The sequence below is a fragment of the Echiichthys vipera genome (genome assembly GCF_963691815.1).
Source record: "Echiichthys vipera genome assembly, chromosome: 7".
Classification (NCBI taxonomy): Eukaryota; Metazoa; Chordata; class Actinopteri; order Perciformes; family Trachinidae; genus Echiichthys; species Echiichthys vipera.
This window is the reverse complement of record NC_139832.1, coordinates 15282353-15299231: the sequence shown is the minus strand read 5'-3', so window position 1 is coordinate 15299231 and position 16879 is coordinate 15282353. Positions and strand designations below refer to the sequence as shown.

The 16879-nt window shown below is 41.1% G+C and overlaps 1 protein-coding gene across 1 annotated transcript; it reads left to right on the top strand.

The window, feature by feature from the left end:
* Positions 1 to 1355: 1355 nt before the first annotated feature.
* LOC310949228 (tripartite motif-containing protein 14) lies at positions 1356 to 6323 on the top strand (the record flags this gene model as incomplete). Its single annotated transcript, XM_083916589.1, has 7 exons — positions 1356 to 1599; positions 2685 to 3643; positions 3775 to 3870; positions 4366 to 4614; positions 4736 to 4758; positions 5251 to 5405; positions 5539 to 6323. 7 exons carry the CDS (start codon positions 1356 to 1358, stop codon positions 6081 to 6083), a joined length of 2271 nt encoding a protein of 756 aa, XP_083772715.1. The 3' UTR covers positions 6084 to 6323.
* Positions 6324 to 16879: the final 10556 nt, after the last annotated feature.

The window sequence follows — 16879 nt, the reverse complement described above, 5'->3', positions numbered from 1 at the left end:
GTTACACGAAAAAGATGATGAAAATTCCGGCAGCTGTGTAGAAACACCACTGGAGTCCATCACAATGTTCTCATGCAACACTTAAACTACAAAGTCGACCAGTATGAAACCTATGATGGATGAAACTGACTGGAGTCTATCATTGATGTGTTATAATGAAATGCATTATATTTATTATGGTATATTTACTGTGAATTGAACTGAAATTCCATTTTGTGCAATTTTGCATTACTCCACTACTTCAAAAAAATATACACATTGCACTTTTAACTCCACTGCATTTATTTAACAACTACAGTTACTACTTTGCTTTTGGATGATTGGACTTACAAAATTGTATGCACTATTATGGAATAGAGGTTCAGTGCATCCACACAGGTGTTTTCACTTATTTTTGCTCATTAGATATGCTCAGGTTTAAGTCTGGCAAAGCTATACTGGGATTTATTTGAGGTCACTGTCGTCTATGTTGGCTACTAGATAAAGACATAGCTTGTCCAGCTCTAATTTACGCATTAAAATTAACACTAGAGTAGACAGGTAAGTATTAGTTCAAAGGCTATATGATTAGTCCATTGACTACTGTGTATGAGCATTTTTACAATGTGGTTTTGCTACTTATACTTAAGTTAAATTATCTGAGCAGTTCTAACCGTAAAAAGTAGCCTACTGTACCATTGTAGTACTTGTACTTTACTTGAGTATTCACATTTTATCCTACTTGATACTTAATTCCAGGGGGAAAGACTATTGTGCTCCACTCGGTTTGTTTTTTTTCATAGATTTAGTACATTTTGTTGCCAGTACTGTACTTTTTACTTCATTTGAACTGAACACCTGACTTTTACTTTTAATGGAGTATATTTACAGTGTGATGTGTGTACTTTAAGTAAACGATCCAACTGATTATAAATCTGCTGACAGTACACTACCGGGAGTAGGGCAAGGCAAATGGAAGGAGGCTGGGACACACACATACACACACACACACATACACACACACACACACACACACACACACACACACACACACACACACACACACACACACACACACACACACACTGAGCTTTGGGGTATGACACATGCGCAGTGGAACTGGAGCAACAGCAACAAGGTCACAACTCTTACACATAATACTTTGAATTGTTGTATGATGGGGAAATTGCGGACAAGATGTTACTGCGCATGTGTCATACCAATAAGCGCAGACATTTTTTTTTTTTTTTTGTGACCCAGCCTCCTTCTATTAGCTTCGGAGGAGGGGAGCGGGATTCAAACACGTGGCCCCGCCTCTGCTGCTTCACACCGCGGAAATAGAAAAAGAGACGCAGATAAGAGCCAGCCAAAACAAAATGGGGGCGTCGTTGGACACTCCGGCGAAGTGTCATCTGTGCAATGAGCTGACCCAAGACCCCGTCACTCTGAAATGTAACCACCGGTTCTGCCGAAGGTGTATCGAAGACTTGTGGAGTATTACCCCGACCGGGCCGTATAACTGCCCGGAGTGGAGGTGTAAAACAGTTTATCAGACTCTACCGTTTGATAGCAAACGACCGCCCACCAACCGTCAGTGGGCTCAGCCTCGAAGCTCAGCAGGTAACGTGACGTAAACTTGCAGTTAACGTTGTTTGTGTTTTATTTTATTTTCGTTTAATCCGCGTGACCTGGTTAAATAAGGGTTCATTTAAACACAATTATGAGCAAAATACGTAAAATAAATCAATAATTACATGAAAACGTTAGTCGTCGTGACGTAACGCAAGGTACCACTTTGATAAAGTTAGAACTCCCCCGTTTAAGCATTCATATTTGTAACGTTATTGTAGATGGTTGCTTATGATAACTAAAGTTATCCCGCAGCTATTAGCTTGAATATTTGCCCTAATAGTAGAAAAAAAAACCGTTACCGGACTCGACCTCCTCACCGGATATGACCGTTACCTCTAAAGACTTAACGCAAAAAGAGGTACAGGTAGTAAAAATCACATCTTTAACGATACATAAGCTCTTGTTTAGTTGATTGGTAGCATTATTCTATGTTAGTTTACAGTGTCAGAGAGGTCAAAGGTTCTTTCCGGAGTTTGTAGTTAACTCAACGTAATCAGTGAGGGTCAAGGTTTGACCAAGTGTTCATTATAAATGCCCATGCAGTTTTCCTGTGTTTAGCATAAATCGTCAGGATTTTTTTTTTTTTATTCCCCCACTTTAACCATCGTTTAATTTGTGTTTCCTTTGAATTTTGAATTTATTACTGATGCAACAGGGATTCAAGCAGTGACTTTAAATCACAATTGCAGACAGTCACGGATGATGATATCCATGATCAGTATCTATATTGACCTTAATAAGTGAACATGATCAAAAAGGAAAAAAGTAAGTATTGTTTCTTAGGCAAATTTCATCAAAGAGTTGTTTTCCACCACCCAATACATGTCAGTCACGTGGCGGGCCGTCGGCTCAGTGACAGCTTTCCTGAGACAACATAACTCATAGAAGTGCAATGGAGCTAGACAGTCATTGCTTGAATCGCTAAAAGTGGAACTGCTCAGGGGGCAGTAAAAGCTTAACGCAGTTGTGCTAAGCAGAAGGCATCTTGCAGGTGTTTTTATTAATTTTCTGTAAAATTGCTTAGTCAACCTTCCCTTTGACCAGTTTTGCTTTGTTTGTATTCTACTTTAAAGGCACATCTAGTAATGATGAACAAAATACATTTGACTCTGCACTGCGGAGGCCCTCACTCACCAGCCGACTTCTTGGGAAGAGAAAAGCCAGCACACCTGTATCAGAGCAACCTGACACAAAGCGGTCAACTGTGGAGTCTCCGCGTGAGCGGTCCAATGACACAGAGACTCCCACCACTTCCTTCTTAGATAAACCTGGGCAGATGACTGGTGGGAAGGCATCCAAGAAACCAGTACACCCAGAATCTACACAGTCTGAGCGCGGTGATGGCACATCCTCCAGTGACAACTGTGACAGCAAGGCAATACCTTCAAGTGATGTGTCGCATGACATCTCAATCCAGCAGAACCAGAGTACATCAGTAGAAGTCATCTCACTGGATGACTCCGACGACTCCAATGAAGTAGATATATGTGATGCACCTGCTCTTGCAACCCCAAAGAAAGATAAACAAGTGGCAGGAATTAGTGTAACGCCCCCTGCCACATCTGCCAACTCTGATTCCTTTCCTGGGGTCTCAACTCCAGTTAAAAGTAAGTCTCCTGTACACCATGTCAGCAAGTCCCCCCTGATATCCACCAAATATCCCGCCCATGCATCCGGATCCCCAAGTCGTGTTGGCATTTTCCTGGGGTCCGAGAGCAGAAATGCCAGCCCTGTGCCCTGCCATTATTGCCCTAAAACTACGTATCAGCATGCTGTGAAGACCTGTCTGGTGTGTGGAGCTTCCATGTGTACAGAGCACTTGCGTCCCCACCTGGACTCCCCTGTCTTCCAGAATCACACTCTGGTTCCTCCCATGGAGGATTTTACTCCCTGGAGATGCCAGGAGCACCAGGAGATAAACCGTATCTACTGTCGGCAGTGTGGAGTGTGTGTGTGCACGGTGTGTACCGTCATCGGCTTGCACCGAGACCACGTCTGCATCAGCATCAGGGATGCAGAGCAGGAGCTCAGGGTAAGTGTTGGCTTCACAGCACCATGTATACTGTAGATTAACAATAATTGTGGTTTAAGTTGAGATGGATGTAAACATAGCCATAGCAAAAAATAAAGTGATTTTTAAAATCTCTGCATTTTTTTCTTCAGGGGAACCTCAAAGAAGAAATCAAGCAACTGCAAGAGGCTGAACAGAAAGTGAAGAACAGGGTGACTGAACTCACACAGAAGAAAGAGACCTCCAGAGTAAGAGAGTTAGCTGTATAGTTGTCACTAAATCATGCATGTTTTAAGGTTGCTTAGGATTACTATGTACATTCTTTTATTTTCACTATACACAATATAACATTGTATTGAGATTACGGTTTTGTTGGTAAGCATGATCTGTTACTAATGGAACACATTTCTACAGTCATGTGTACCACGCACACTAATTCATATCAGTCTTGGAAGACTTGTCTTTCTTATACAATTAATTCTTAAATTAGAGAAGATATGGAAGGATAAGGCTGTGTAATTAAAGATTAAAAAAAGGAATTATCAATGTTAAAAGGTTTTACTATTTAAAGTTGGTTTGAAGTTCATATTGCTTGAGAAAGCGTTACCTTTAAAATGTATTTTCTGGTGGTTGCACAGTAGACCAATAATAGGTCATCAGGAGTCCAACAGGAGTCCTGTAAGTGCAATGATAAGAGCCTTTTTTACTAATCAAGAGTATTGCATTACATTGTGTCTGCCCAGGTGGTTCTAAGTGAAGCACAAGCAGGGGTGCAGCAGCAGTACAGCGCCATCAGAGAAGCCCTGGAGCAGGAGGAGCAATCAGCCCTTCAGTGTGTGATGAAGGAGGAGAACAGGGTTCTGGGGGGACTAGAGGAGAAACTCACCCATCTCCGGAGCTCCCTGCAATCCATCCAGCAAGGCCTCCACACCCTGGAGGAGCTGGCTGATTCCAAGGGAGACAAACGCATTCAGGACCAAGTCTTCATAATGGTGTGTTGTATAGAAGAACCTGTTTGTTTTGTTGGTAAAATATAAAACGTACTGTTTACTTAGGAACACTAACACAAGGAAATGTGTTGTTTTTTTGCTTCTTTCAATTCTGACATGACAGGAATACAGCAAAATAGCCCAACTGTAAGTGATTTTCTCTCAACTTTTACATGTTAATGATTTAAAGAGGCAATTTGTTAAACATGTCAATAGCTATGTGCTACAGTACATACAGTACACTACGTGAGCAGAAATTGTGATATCTTGAGATAAAGTCCTGCGATTATGGAAGAAGTTTATCGTACATTTTTCTACATTCTTCTATCGCGATGTTGAAAATACAGCGGCCTAACTGTGCTATGGCAGTAGTTACCTAATTACGTTAAGTTCACTTTGCACTTAAGTTCTTTATAAAAAAAAAAAAAAAACCTAGTACATTTAATTTGTCAAATATGTCATTCATGCAGCAGTTTACAAAAATATTTTTTTTCTTTGTTGTAAAGTACCAGTCAAAGTTTGGACACGCATTTTCATTCACTTGAAAAGGAAAGCGTGCCCAAACTTTTGACTGGTACTGCATATATGTATAGTGCTGCTAATCGTTGCTCTCCACTCACTCTGCTCTTCTTAACCCAGGGCTAGTAACATGGGGAACTGTGTGGACCAGTTTGAGGCTCCAGAGGAACTGGATCAGGCCCGGCTGAAGTGTCTGCAGAGGTGGACACAGACACGGCTGGACACAGTCATCACCAATGTTTCAGGCAAATCCAGAGACCTCTACAGACTGCTCTGTGAGACAAACAGCTGTTTACATTTCACTCATTGATGAATCACAGCTAATTAAACCAAATGACTAAATGCTTCCATCCAAAAGGTGGCATAATCACTTAGTCTTGATCTTCTCATCTAAACTTTTTTGTACAGATGGTGCAGTCCTCTTCTTGGATGCAGATACAGCCCATCCGAAACTGCAGCTTTCTGATGACAACAGGAGGGTGACCTACAGTGAAGCGCAGCAGACCTACGCAGAGCACGAAGCTCGCTTCAGCTCCTTCCCACAGGTCTTGGCCTCCTGTTCCTTGGAGGGGGGTCGCTGGTACTGGGAGGTGAATGTGTCTCTGGATGAAGGCCGCTGGAAGGTGGGGCTGTGTGAAAGTCGGATAGAGAGGAAAGGACAAAAGGACAACTCTCGTCTGGGCTTCAACTCGTACTCGTGGTGCCTGGCCTGTGACAGAAGGAAGGTGGAAGCTCTGCATAACAAGGTGGCAGTCCCTGTGGATGCAGACAGTCTGCAGAGGGTAGGCGTGTTCCTCGACTTTGAGGAGGGTATTTTATCATTCTTTAATGTGACACCAGGGGGCAGTCTAGCTTTAATGCATTCCTACGAGCACAGGTTTACTGACCCTCTGTACCCAGCCTTGTCTGTGTCCAAAACACATCTGGCCATCTGTGATCTGTTTCAGTCATAATCCATGCAATACTGCCATGTCAGTTGTGCTGAAAATGTACAGAATACATGAAAGCTCTGTGCCTTTTTTTAATGTGAACAGCATGTTATTTAATATGTGCTTATCTGTAAAATTCTCGGGGATGATTGTTATACACTGTATATAATGCTCTACTTCTGCATAAATCCTTAAATGTGATTTTATATAAATCTGATAATAGCACTGGAATCATACCATACCAGAGATGGCAGTCATTATACATGCAGCATATTTTTTAATAGGATTTTAATTTTCACATGCTCTTGATTTTAGATGTTTAATGATTAAATTATCAGGTTTTTACAGGGGAGTTGCATTGGAAATTATAAGTACATCTCAACAGAAAAAAAGTTAATTTTGATTGTTTTTAAAAAAGGTTCCAAATGCTTTTTTTAAGTCTTGTCTTTTTACAGTAATAAAATGTTAAAGTTTCAAAAGCAAAGTAAGACTTGCATAATATCTTGCCTTTACACCTCCTATTTGCATTTATATACAAACACAGGTGTGTCAGTGGGTGGTGTGTTTCCCCCCCAACAGGTGACAGTTGGTATGCTAACTTTGAACTCTCACTGCCCCCGCAGCATGTGAGCTTTACTGACAACAAACACTGCCTTTGGCACAAACTTCTTATAGCCTCACAGATCACTGCAGTTAAATTGCTCTCCTCCTTGCAAACTCTGAGGTTATATATTCTGACTGGGGGTCTGTGTGGTTGACGTCATGGAGGGGGATCAAAGTGGCGTTTACATAAACTCCTTGTGGATGACCGGTAGAGCGCCAGCGTGCTATGGTTCAGGAACAGCTGGCATTGGATCAAGATCCAAACTTGTTGGTTAATTGAGTAGCTGAAAATCCTCAGGCTCCACTGTAGTATAACAGAAAAGGACTGAATGAATGAGTTCAGGGGATAGAGCGTTGTAAAGAACAAGGTTTAATCAGCACTTGCACTTATGTTTTCATAGCTTAATAATTCATATCGCCAAAATGTCTGCTTCCTCTTATGACACTTTTATTTTGGCACCATTTCTCCGACACTTTAGAGAATTAAATCCACACAGGTGCACCAGTCAACCATGGCAACAATTTCACACATGCAGTCACATGATCCAAAGGTAGTCAACAATTCCCTGCGGGTTTCTCCTTCTTTTCCTCTTCCCCAGCTGGCACAAAGGCAGAATGCCAGGCTTGTCTGAGAGGGAGAGAGGGGCTTTAACAGTTAGGATAATTAAATTCTCCTCTTCTTGTCTATCCAATGGTCTTTTCAAAATCAGCCAGGCTTTTACAAGCTTTTCCAGACGACCATTAAATTAAATGAGCTAAGGGTTTACAGTGTGTTGGCAGGGAACAATGTGTCAGATAGTTATTAAGAAATCAGATGTACATGATGAAGTATTCCAGATTGCTACATTGGCTCCTAATGGGGCATGACTTAATCAAGGGACAGGGTTTTCATTAGTGATCCCATGAGTCTTCCATATCCTAAAAATAACAGCTCATGTGCCTACTTGTCAAAATGTCCTCGCATTAATAGGATACCCTTACCTACTTCCGGCTGCTGCCGTGAAATGCATTCGGCATTTGTGTCTCAGAGGGATATACTGTATAACAAATCAAATCCTAAATTACCATGTCATTGGCATGGCATTGCAAAGGTGATACATTACTCAGAGGATGTGGCCTCGCCTTGCAGCTGAAAAGCCTTTGAATTACGATGACAGTAAACTTCTAGGAATCTAATCTAATCTGTTGATTTTATATTGTTCCTTTCCGACGGTGTTCTCAAAGGCAAATCAAAGCCAGGTAATGGAGTGGAGTTACTTGCTTTTGAAATCAATACTTGATAAAATGAAATCCAGATTTATCCAACTACTGAGACTAGATTAATCTCTTTTGTGTAGAAATTGCCTTTCTCCCCCAGTCAATGTGCACTGAACAGTTAAGTTAATGGGTCAAAGTGGCTGTGATTTGCAGCACTCTCTTAGATTACATGCTTTTACCTCTCAGAATGGAAAGTAAAATAGCATGAAATTACCAAGGTCAGAGATTTTCAAACAGAACGTCTTTCCCATTAAGTGCCTTCTTAATGCCAGAAAATGTCACTCTTCCTAAGTTCTGGCTTTCTGATTAGTCGTTGACCTCGTGCTTGATTGCTCAGGAGGTTGAGCAATTTCAAGTTAGCTTACAGACTTTGAACATGCAAGCCTCTTTTTCGGTCTCTTGTGGAAGTAATGGTGACTGTGCTGCACAGATTGCTGTTGCTCCTGGGCTCGGATCGGTAGCCAATTCAATTTGCATTCTTCCATGGGAAAATCTGCGTCTGAGTCAACCATTAACTCCTGGGTCAAGTCAGTCAAAGCCATCGATTTGAGTCATTCGGTATGTAAAAAGTTACCTTCAGTCAACCAACAAGACAAAATAAGCTGTCTTTATAGCCTCAATTTGTGCCTCATTTAAGTCATCCCATCTTCAAAAATAGAGATAAAATAATGACCCACTATCTAGCCACAATCTCAATTTAACACTTAAACATTTTCAGAGTCCTAAAACATCTCTTCTGATCGCCTACAGTAAATACATGTATACAAAAATATTCTGCTTAGGGCTGCAACTAACAATTATTTTACTTATTTATTCATCTGCCAATTCTTTTCTAGATTAATCTGATTAATCATTTGGTCTATGAAATGTCCATCCCAGTTTCTTAGAGTGCAAAGCTCTTTAAACATTCCATCTTTTTCAGTCCAAACTCCAGAGATATTCAGTTTAATATGATGCTGAGCTTTGGGACTTGAATGTAATGGTAATGCATGAGAGGCTTAACTATTCAGTTAAATTTTATTTATAGTGCCAAATCATAACAAAAGTTATCTAAAGACACTTTACATATAGGAGTAGGTCTAGACCACAATATGACTTATTTCAATTTACAGAGACCCAGCAGTTCCTCCATGAGCAAACAGCAACTCCTTAACCAGAAAGACAGCGTTGGCTTCATTTCTCTAAAACACCAAACATAGTTCAATTCATTTAAATGAGTTCAACTGCTACATTAATTGTATACTTGCTACTTGTGCTATAAGAAGGCAATATAGGATCGAAAACGCAAACGCACATGTCCACTTTACCAGCATTTCAACAGGCAGCAGAGATGTTACTGCTCATGCATAACAAACATGTTATCTACCATCTTTTACACACACAGTACTTACCAGCCTTTTAAAAAACACTTTGATACTTAAAGTGTAATTCCGGTGTAAAAGCATCCCATAGTCTTTTTCAGCATGAAAATACATCAAATAAGACGTTGAGACAGTTTTTTTTCCGTTGATCAACTATTAACAGAGAAATCCAGGACAGTCTCTGGCAGCCAGACATGACTAACATGGAGTAGCTCGGGGCGGAGCGCTGAACCACCTAAAAAGGCTTTTTTTAACCACTAATAATTCTTAAAATAGCACCACACCTCTGCAGTAGCATGATAACAGTCCCTACACAGAAAATTAAGCACCAACAATGTAGTTAGTGAACTTGGAGTCTATTAAAAAAAGAGTGTTTTACAATGCTGTAAGACTTAGCAGCCGGCTACGTCCATATTGAGTGGAAGTTCAACTACCCCCCATTAATTCTTTGTCATGTTAGAACAACCAAAGATTGGCAAGAACTTTGATCACAAACTAGAAAACAATCTCAATACATTAGGCCAATAAGCACGCAAGATGTGAAAAAGCCAAAAAGTGACATTATCGCATAATGGAGATACTGAGGATAGATTTCACTCAAGTTTAGTAATATGTATCCATAGTTGTAGCACACTATGTTCACTCTTAAGGGGAAACATTTTAAGAGTAACACCACACATTACACTGCACATGCAAGTATTAGCAGGGGTTGGCACAATTCTATACACAGACTCATCATGCCTTGTGGCCACCTCTTCTGTTGGCATGGCAACAGTCGGTGAGCTCAGGTGAGCGGGGAGTCTTGCATGTCTCACCTAGTCACCTGCCAGGCTTGGCAGGGTTCATTGAAATCTGAGACAGAAGTAGTGATGGGTCTATTGTTGAGTGGCATGCCTATTCTTTCCCTTCACCTTTCACTCTTGACTTTCCGCAGAAAGAAACACCTCATGACTTTCATGAGCAGCTCTATCTCCGTATATATATATATATATCTCTGTCTGCCAGCGCAGACTTGATAAAATCCAATTTGATGAAAACCAAGTCTGCTCTGCGGCTGCTCTGTTCAGCCGCATGTGATTAAAGTGTATCCTGGAAATGTATAATTTCTAAATGCATTATAAATAACTTAAATTACCCTGATTGCATCAAGCAGAGTGTCATTTCAACACTTGAATGGCGTAAGTGCAATTACGTATATATTACAATTTGTGTCTAATTGTCTGTTATTTAGACAGGAGTCTATTTCAACCCCCATTATACCCACTCTACAATTTTATATAAATGTATACCTGTGTGTGTGTGTGTGTGTGTGTGTGTGTGTGTGTGTGTGTGTGTGTGTGTGTGTGTGTGTGTGTGTGTGTGTGTGTGTGTGTGTGTGTGTGTGTGTGTGTGTGTGTGTGTGTGTGTGTGTGTGTGTGTGTGTGTGTGTGTGTGTGTGTGTGTGTGTGTGTGTGTGTGTGTGTGTACTCTCTCGTCTAAAATCAAACTTCTCTGAATACCTTTTCAATTCCTATTGATTTAAGGAAAGAGCCTGGATCTGTTTAATCTGGACCTCTTTAACTGCTGGAGTCACTTCTATAAAGCAGTGCAGCATTTTTTTTATCCTCTCCTGTGATTCCATCAATTATTTCTGTGGCTTTATTGGAAAAATAAAAATCTATATAATGCTAAGAACATTTATAGTGACTTATTTCCAAATATTTATTGGATCTGTTCAGAGTGCCAAACTTGTTGGATTTCTTCAGTGAGGGCACAGTAATACACTTAATTAAATTGAGTCTACCATCTGTGCTTTAGTAGTCTTTTGGGAATCCCCTGGTGACCTCAGTAGGAGTAGATGAACTGAACCAGCTCTTGGCTCTAATCATCCTGCAACTTCACTTTCCAGACAGACAAAGTCGGCTCTTGAGCTCTCTGCTTTCATCTCTAACGATGAAGACTGCTCGTCGTGCACTATCACCAGAGAAACAGAGCTTTCTTGTGTTTTCTAATCTTTTGTGTTCCCTCTTGTCATTGTGCTCATATGCCAAGCATGGTTTCACAGTCAGATAGCGACTTGTGGAAGGGCAAACACATATTTTCAGCTGGAACACAATATGTTGATAAGACATTAATATGACAGCCAAGGGCACAATGTTGCTGCGTGTGCAAGTATCGTAATCATGTCTCCAAGGGTTAGCTGTGTCTCACTAGCTCTGTTCTGGGTGAGAGTGACAAATGGTTGAGTTGATCATTTCAAAGCCATCTGACGAGCAAGTGCTCCGGAAGTCAGGTGATAAAACAAGCATCAAACTTTGCATAAGGAGGTCGGGTGGATGGGTGAGTCACAAAGACACCGGACTTTAACCCAGGGTGATTTAGGTTTTTGTCTCACTCGTGTCCCGTGTTCAACGATCTCCCGTCAGAATCAACAAGCCGACGTTGACTGGGAATGACTGGAAGTCAAACGGCAGACTTTCCAGTTACTAATTTTCACAGCCTGACATGTGGATGTTATTTTGCTTTTGCTTTACCAACATGTCAGAGTACCACAGGGAAAACCATGCAGTCAGGAGTCATGATCCATCATCCATCCAACATTTATTTATTATCTAACTACATAATTGTTAATAGGGAATCTGGGAGACATGTCATCAAATTTATCTTCCACCTACAACATCAAAATGTCAGCCAGCAGAGCTCTTGACCCCGAGCGGATGCACAGGTAATGAACTATTGTGAACGAGGAAACGTTTGACATTTCCACTCACAGCAGTATTGTGGCCAGGAGATGAAGCGACCGGGTCTGAGACCCTCCATTATGCACTGTGCAATCAGGCGTTTTTGGTAGTGTATTGCCTACTCCGCAATCATCCAACAATTTCATTTTCCCCTGCTTTCCTCCTGGATTTACTTTCAGTTGTCTGGTATGTTTTTCTATCGTTGATGTAGGGGGGGCGGAGGGGCCTTAACGGTTTTTAAGGTAATTGGTTTGTGTTTGTTTGAGTCTGTGGACAGAAATATTCAACATGAATCATGCCGTTATTGTTGTTTTTATGAACACTAACAATATCAAGGCACATGCAGCCAGGGCATCTTTGGTTTATGTGTCTCAAAAGCCACAAATCATTATTGTAAGGTGTGCTTTCATTGTTTTTGTAATTAGCAGGTCCTTAGTTATGGCGATGTTATTTCTATATGAGAAAAATGATCTGTGCTATTTCCTGATGAATCTCCAAATCCCACAAATGAAGCACGCTTGTTAAAATGAAATATTCACCGCTCTCGCTACTTTTCTCCTTTTAACTTGAACTTTTTTTTTGGAGTCATTGTGAATTCCCACAGTTCACTCTCAGTCTTCTTCTCACACTGCCAATTGTTTCCTCCGAGCTTTTGCTGACTTGAGTGATTTATTCACTGCTCAAATTCAGCCTTAAGGCGGAATGTGAATAATGTCAGTGTCCCTGGGGCGGCAGGCTGGTCACACCTGAATACACTTTCCTCCATCTCTGCCTGTCATTTGCATCCTTATTTTACATGAGCATGACTAAAATGTCCTCACTGGTGCGCTACAGGAAATAAGTAGGTCCTGACTAATGTCACAACATCAAATCTTATACCTATATGTTCCAGGATTTCAGTCATTTTAGTTTTGCAGACATCAGAAAGTTTTTCCTTCAGCCTACTTTGTTACAAGTGTGTAGGTGGTGTTCCGCTGAAGTACCTTGAGTGCCTTAAAAATGCACTAGGCAGGGTATTTTAAGTAAAAATAGCGTACTTCATCGCACTTAGCAAAAAAATACTTATCTTAACAACCTAAATCACAAAATGAGGCTGTAATAGAAGAGTGTTCTTCCAGTGTAGGTGCTGTAAATGTGCGACATACTGTGCACCTGAATTAGATTCTGATGTAAGAGTTGGACTCTGCTCTGCTCAGATAATAGAGACTATCGGCCGATATTTGCGTTTTTTAGGTGTATTGGCCGATGCGGGCTGCTGCATTCTCCGAGAGTTTTTTCCCCTCATTATTTACAGACAGGGGTCCACAGGCAGCTCTGTGTTGCTGGAGACACCTTTTTTTAAGTTCAATAAACAATCCTTTTTTTGTTCTCATTGTGTAATTTTTATGATGTAAATTGAGGGAGCAAAAGTAGTATCGGCTCCAAATAGGTCTCAAGAGAATCGGCGGTCCATGTCGGTCATTGGCTAAGGCTGATGAAAAAAATCGGTATCAGCATCGGCCCTAAAAAAAATCCATATCGGTCGATCCCTAATTGACACCAAAGTCAATTTTTTTTGAAGTTCACAAGGACACTCAATTCTTTCATACTCCAACAAGCCAAACAACCTGTTGAATCGACATTAGGGGTTATGAATTAAACAATATTAGAGGCTTTGTACAGGCAAAATCCATCCATAGACACATTTTGCAAAGTTGTGAACACGGACATTGAAAGGAATAAATAACAAAAGGAATAACTCCAGGTATGATAACTTGAAAAGGACAGAGAGAGAGAGGCTGTGCAAATATATCAAACATCCCCTGACACATCATACTGCTACTGGAGGTAAGACGAGGAGGTAACTTGAAGGAAACCCTCCTGTGAAGCATATTGGATTCCTGAACTACAAACTATCACACCTTTGGGAATGAATGAGGACTTGTGACACAGCTCAACCTACTCCCTACCCACTGCTTGTGCTTAATAGACTTTTTGTGATTTAGCGGCATTTTGTTTTATAATTTTTTTATTCTAGACTTCTTTGGCATCTTGTTGTTTCTACTTTGAATTTTAGCCTGTATCTCTGTGAGGGCAGTGTAGTGATGTGAAACAGAGACTGACTCAACTGTTGAACCCAATTATGTCTTTGAATATTTAAAGAAATAATGTGAAAAGGTGTTTGGGTGTATATAGTATGTATATTTATATGGATGTATCTGAAAGTGACATTGCAGTGACATTCTGACTGAGGTGATCACATTGACTTTGCCTTTGGTGTGCTCCAAAGGAAAACATATCCTGATCCGTAGATAAAGCATTGCAGGGATGTGTAAGAGAAGTCGGCTGTCCTTGTCTATTCCCAGAGACCAAGGGCAAAATCTTTTGTCAGACACCAGAAACAGCAGGTCGGCTGGGCTCCATGTACAGACAGCCTGATGCAATATTGAAGTAGTCTGTCAGTCTGGCTCCTGTTTGTATCAAGGTAGGCACATGCCTGGAACAAAGCCAGTATAAGTATTTGTTATGTAAAAGTGATCAAACGCTATGGAGTTCTCTTTTAACCAGCAGCTACATGTTGGATGTTCAGAAAAACAGAACATAGTACAGAGAGGGAATTAGGCGCAGGATTCTCGCTCTTATCAATCCAACGATTGTCCTGTCAGCAGGATACAGGACAAATCAATGTGGGCCTTTACATGAGAACATCTTTGATGGGCTGAGGTTGTCTAAACCTCTATCAACTCGATATCAATGCCCACATTGTCATGACACAGACCTCGGTTAAACTATCTCTTTAAAGTTAAAATCCGTAAGATTTTCATCTAGTCAATTGTCTGTTAAGTTACCATCTATCAAAGAGTGAGTTAAAACAATGGTGACTGATCATATGACCCACTAATGAAAGCACTTCTACTTGCCTTTTTTCTGAGTATTTCAATATCAGTGTCTGTGGTGACATTCCCTCCCTAGATGTGAATGCACCGCCATGTTAGTGACGCTGCTGATAGCGGTTGGTCTGCCGACCGAGCTTGTCACTGGCGGTTATGCTGTGTTCACTTGTAATTCAAAATCAGGAACTTCCAACTTCTGAGTGCATTAAGGAAAGAAGTGTAATGGGAACATGTGTGTGTGTGTATGGATTTAATAGGGTAAAATATAGGGAACAGACCGGAAGTAGAGAGGGGAATTTGTTTCAATAAAGTTTTTAAAGGGAAAAAAAAAAAGAGTTAACACGCATAGTGACCCTGAAAGGGACAGGATAGAGGGCTCTGATAGAACAGGCCTGCCTGCAATTACATCTTACCGCCAAAGAGGCCGCTAATTTCTCATGTCCTTTACAGGTCCATCGTCATCACTTTGTCCATTTATTAATCATACAAATAAAAGTCCTTTGTTAATTTGTTTTCCTTCCTCCTTACCTTGCCTGTGGTAGTTTCTATCGATGCAGACCTTGACAAGACAACCCTGTGCACCCACTCACAGCCCTGGCTCTAATCTGTCAGCCTGCCAGAGATTCTCCCCCAGAACGTTAAGTCTAACTTCTTTATTACTGGCACCAAGCCCAACTCTTTTGGTATCTATTTTCACATTCTACTGCACGCTTTCATTTCAAGATGTTTCCCAATGGATGAATCACATACAGTTTTACCCAGTCTCAAAGGTATTCTCCCCAGTACAAATAGCAAATATCACACTGTCATCATTATATTGGATGTTAAATAAAGCCGGTCTCATGGACGATAGACCTGGAGTTATAAACAAGCGGTTATGTGTCTAGCGAAATCCACTGAGAGCACGCACTTAGAAGAAATTTAAAAAGGAGATAGGATTTAGTTATTTTATGAGGGTGAACAAGTCAGACAGCAAGCAATTCTGAACAGGAATGATGCAGGGTGGCTAAAGGCAAGGGGAGGGACTGGAAAATATGTGAGTAGATTTGGGAAAATGGCTCTTAGTCCCTCAGGAGACGGCTACCACTTAACTGAGACCAGATGTTGTGTTGCAGTCAGAAGCACAGCGTGTAGTTTATTTTGTGGAGCCGACATCAACAAAGAAGGATGCAGTAGAAATTACCTATGAAACGAAAAAGCTTTGGGTTAAAGTCCCTGTATGGACCAAGTCCGGAGTGTGGACTGGTAGCTGGAGGTTCGCCTGGGCAAGCAAGGCACTGAACCTCCAACTGCTGAGGTGCCTGTCCTGGGCCGTGTGAAATGTTGTCATAATACCCTCTAAAATCCAACCATTTCATCCTTGAGTCCATCCTTGAGTCCTTCCTTGGTGAACAGGGGGGGTTCTGGGAAGCTGGAATACACGTCTTAGCCTCCTCCATGCTGGAAACACCAGTTATTGACTGGGTGTCCACTTGATGCCCTTGTAGACTTGTATCATGAGAGATTTCAAAGATCTGGTCCAAAATATAACACTTGAGCGCAGACTTAAACTTTATCAGAGGACTAAGGGTACGTCCACTGGACCCAAAACTACCTTTTTTTCCCCCATCGTTCCGAAAAAGATTTCCCTGATTGTACCGGACAGGCTTGCAATTCCTAAACCTCTACCTTAGACCCTGGCGATTTGTCTGCGCTCTATCATTCACACACCTTCATTTTGATATCATGTTCCTCTATTTGGTATGACAGGTCAAGGGACATAATTCAAGAAAAGTATTTAATACCAGAGGGATTGTTGGTAGCACTAGCGGGAACCAGTTATGCAGTGATGGGGGTTAGATAACTGAGCAGGCCAAGGCAATATATTAAGCAGATATTATGTACATAAATATAAGGTCAGGCTATACAACTGAGTATATGCTCTTTGATGAGTGTAATGGTCTTGCATATATACCGGGCCCTTCTAGTCTACCAACCACTCAAAGCACTTTACAGTACATGCCACA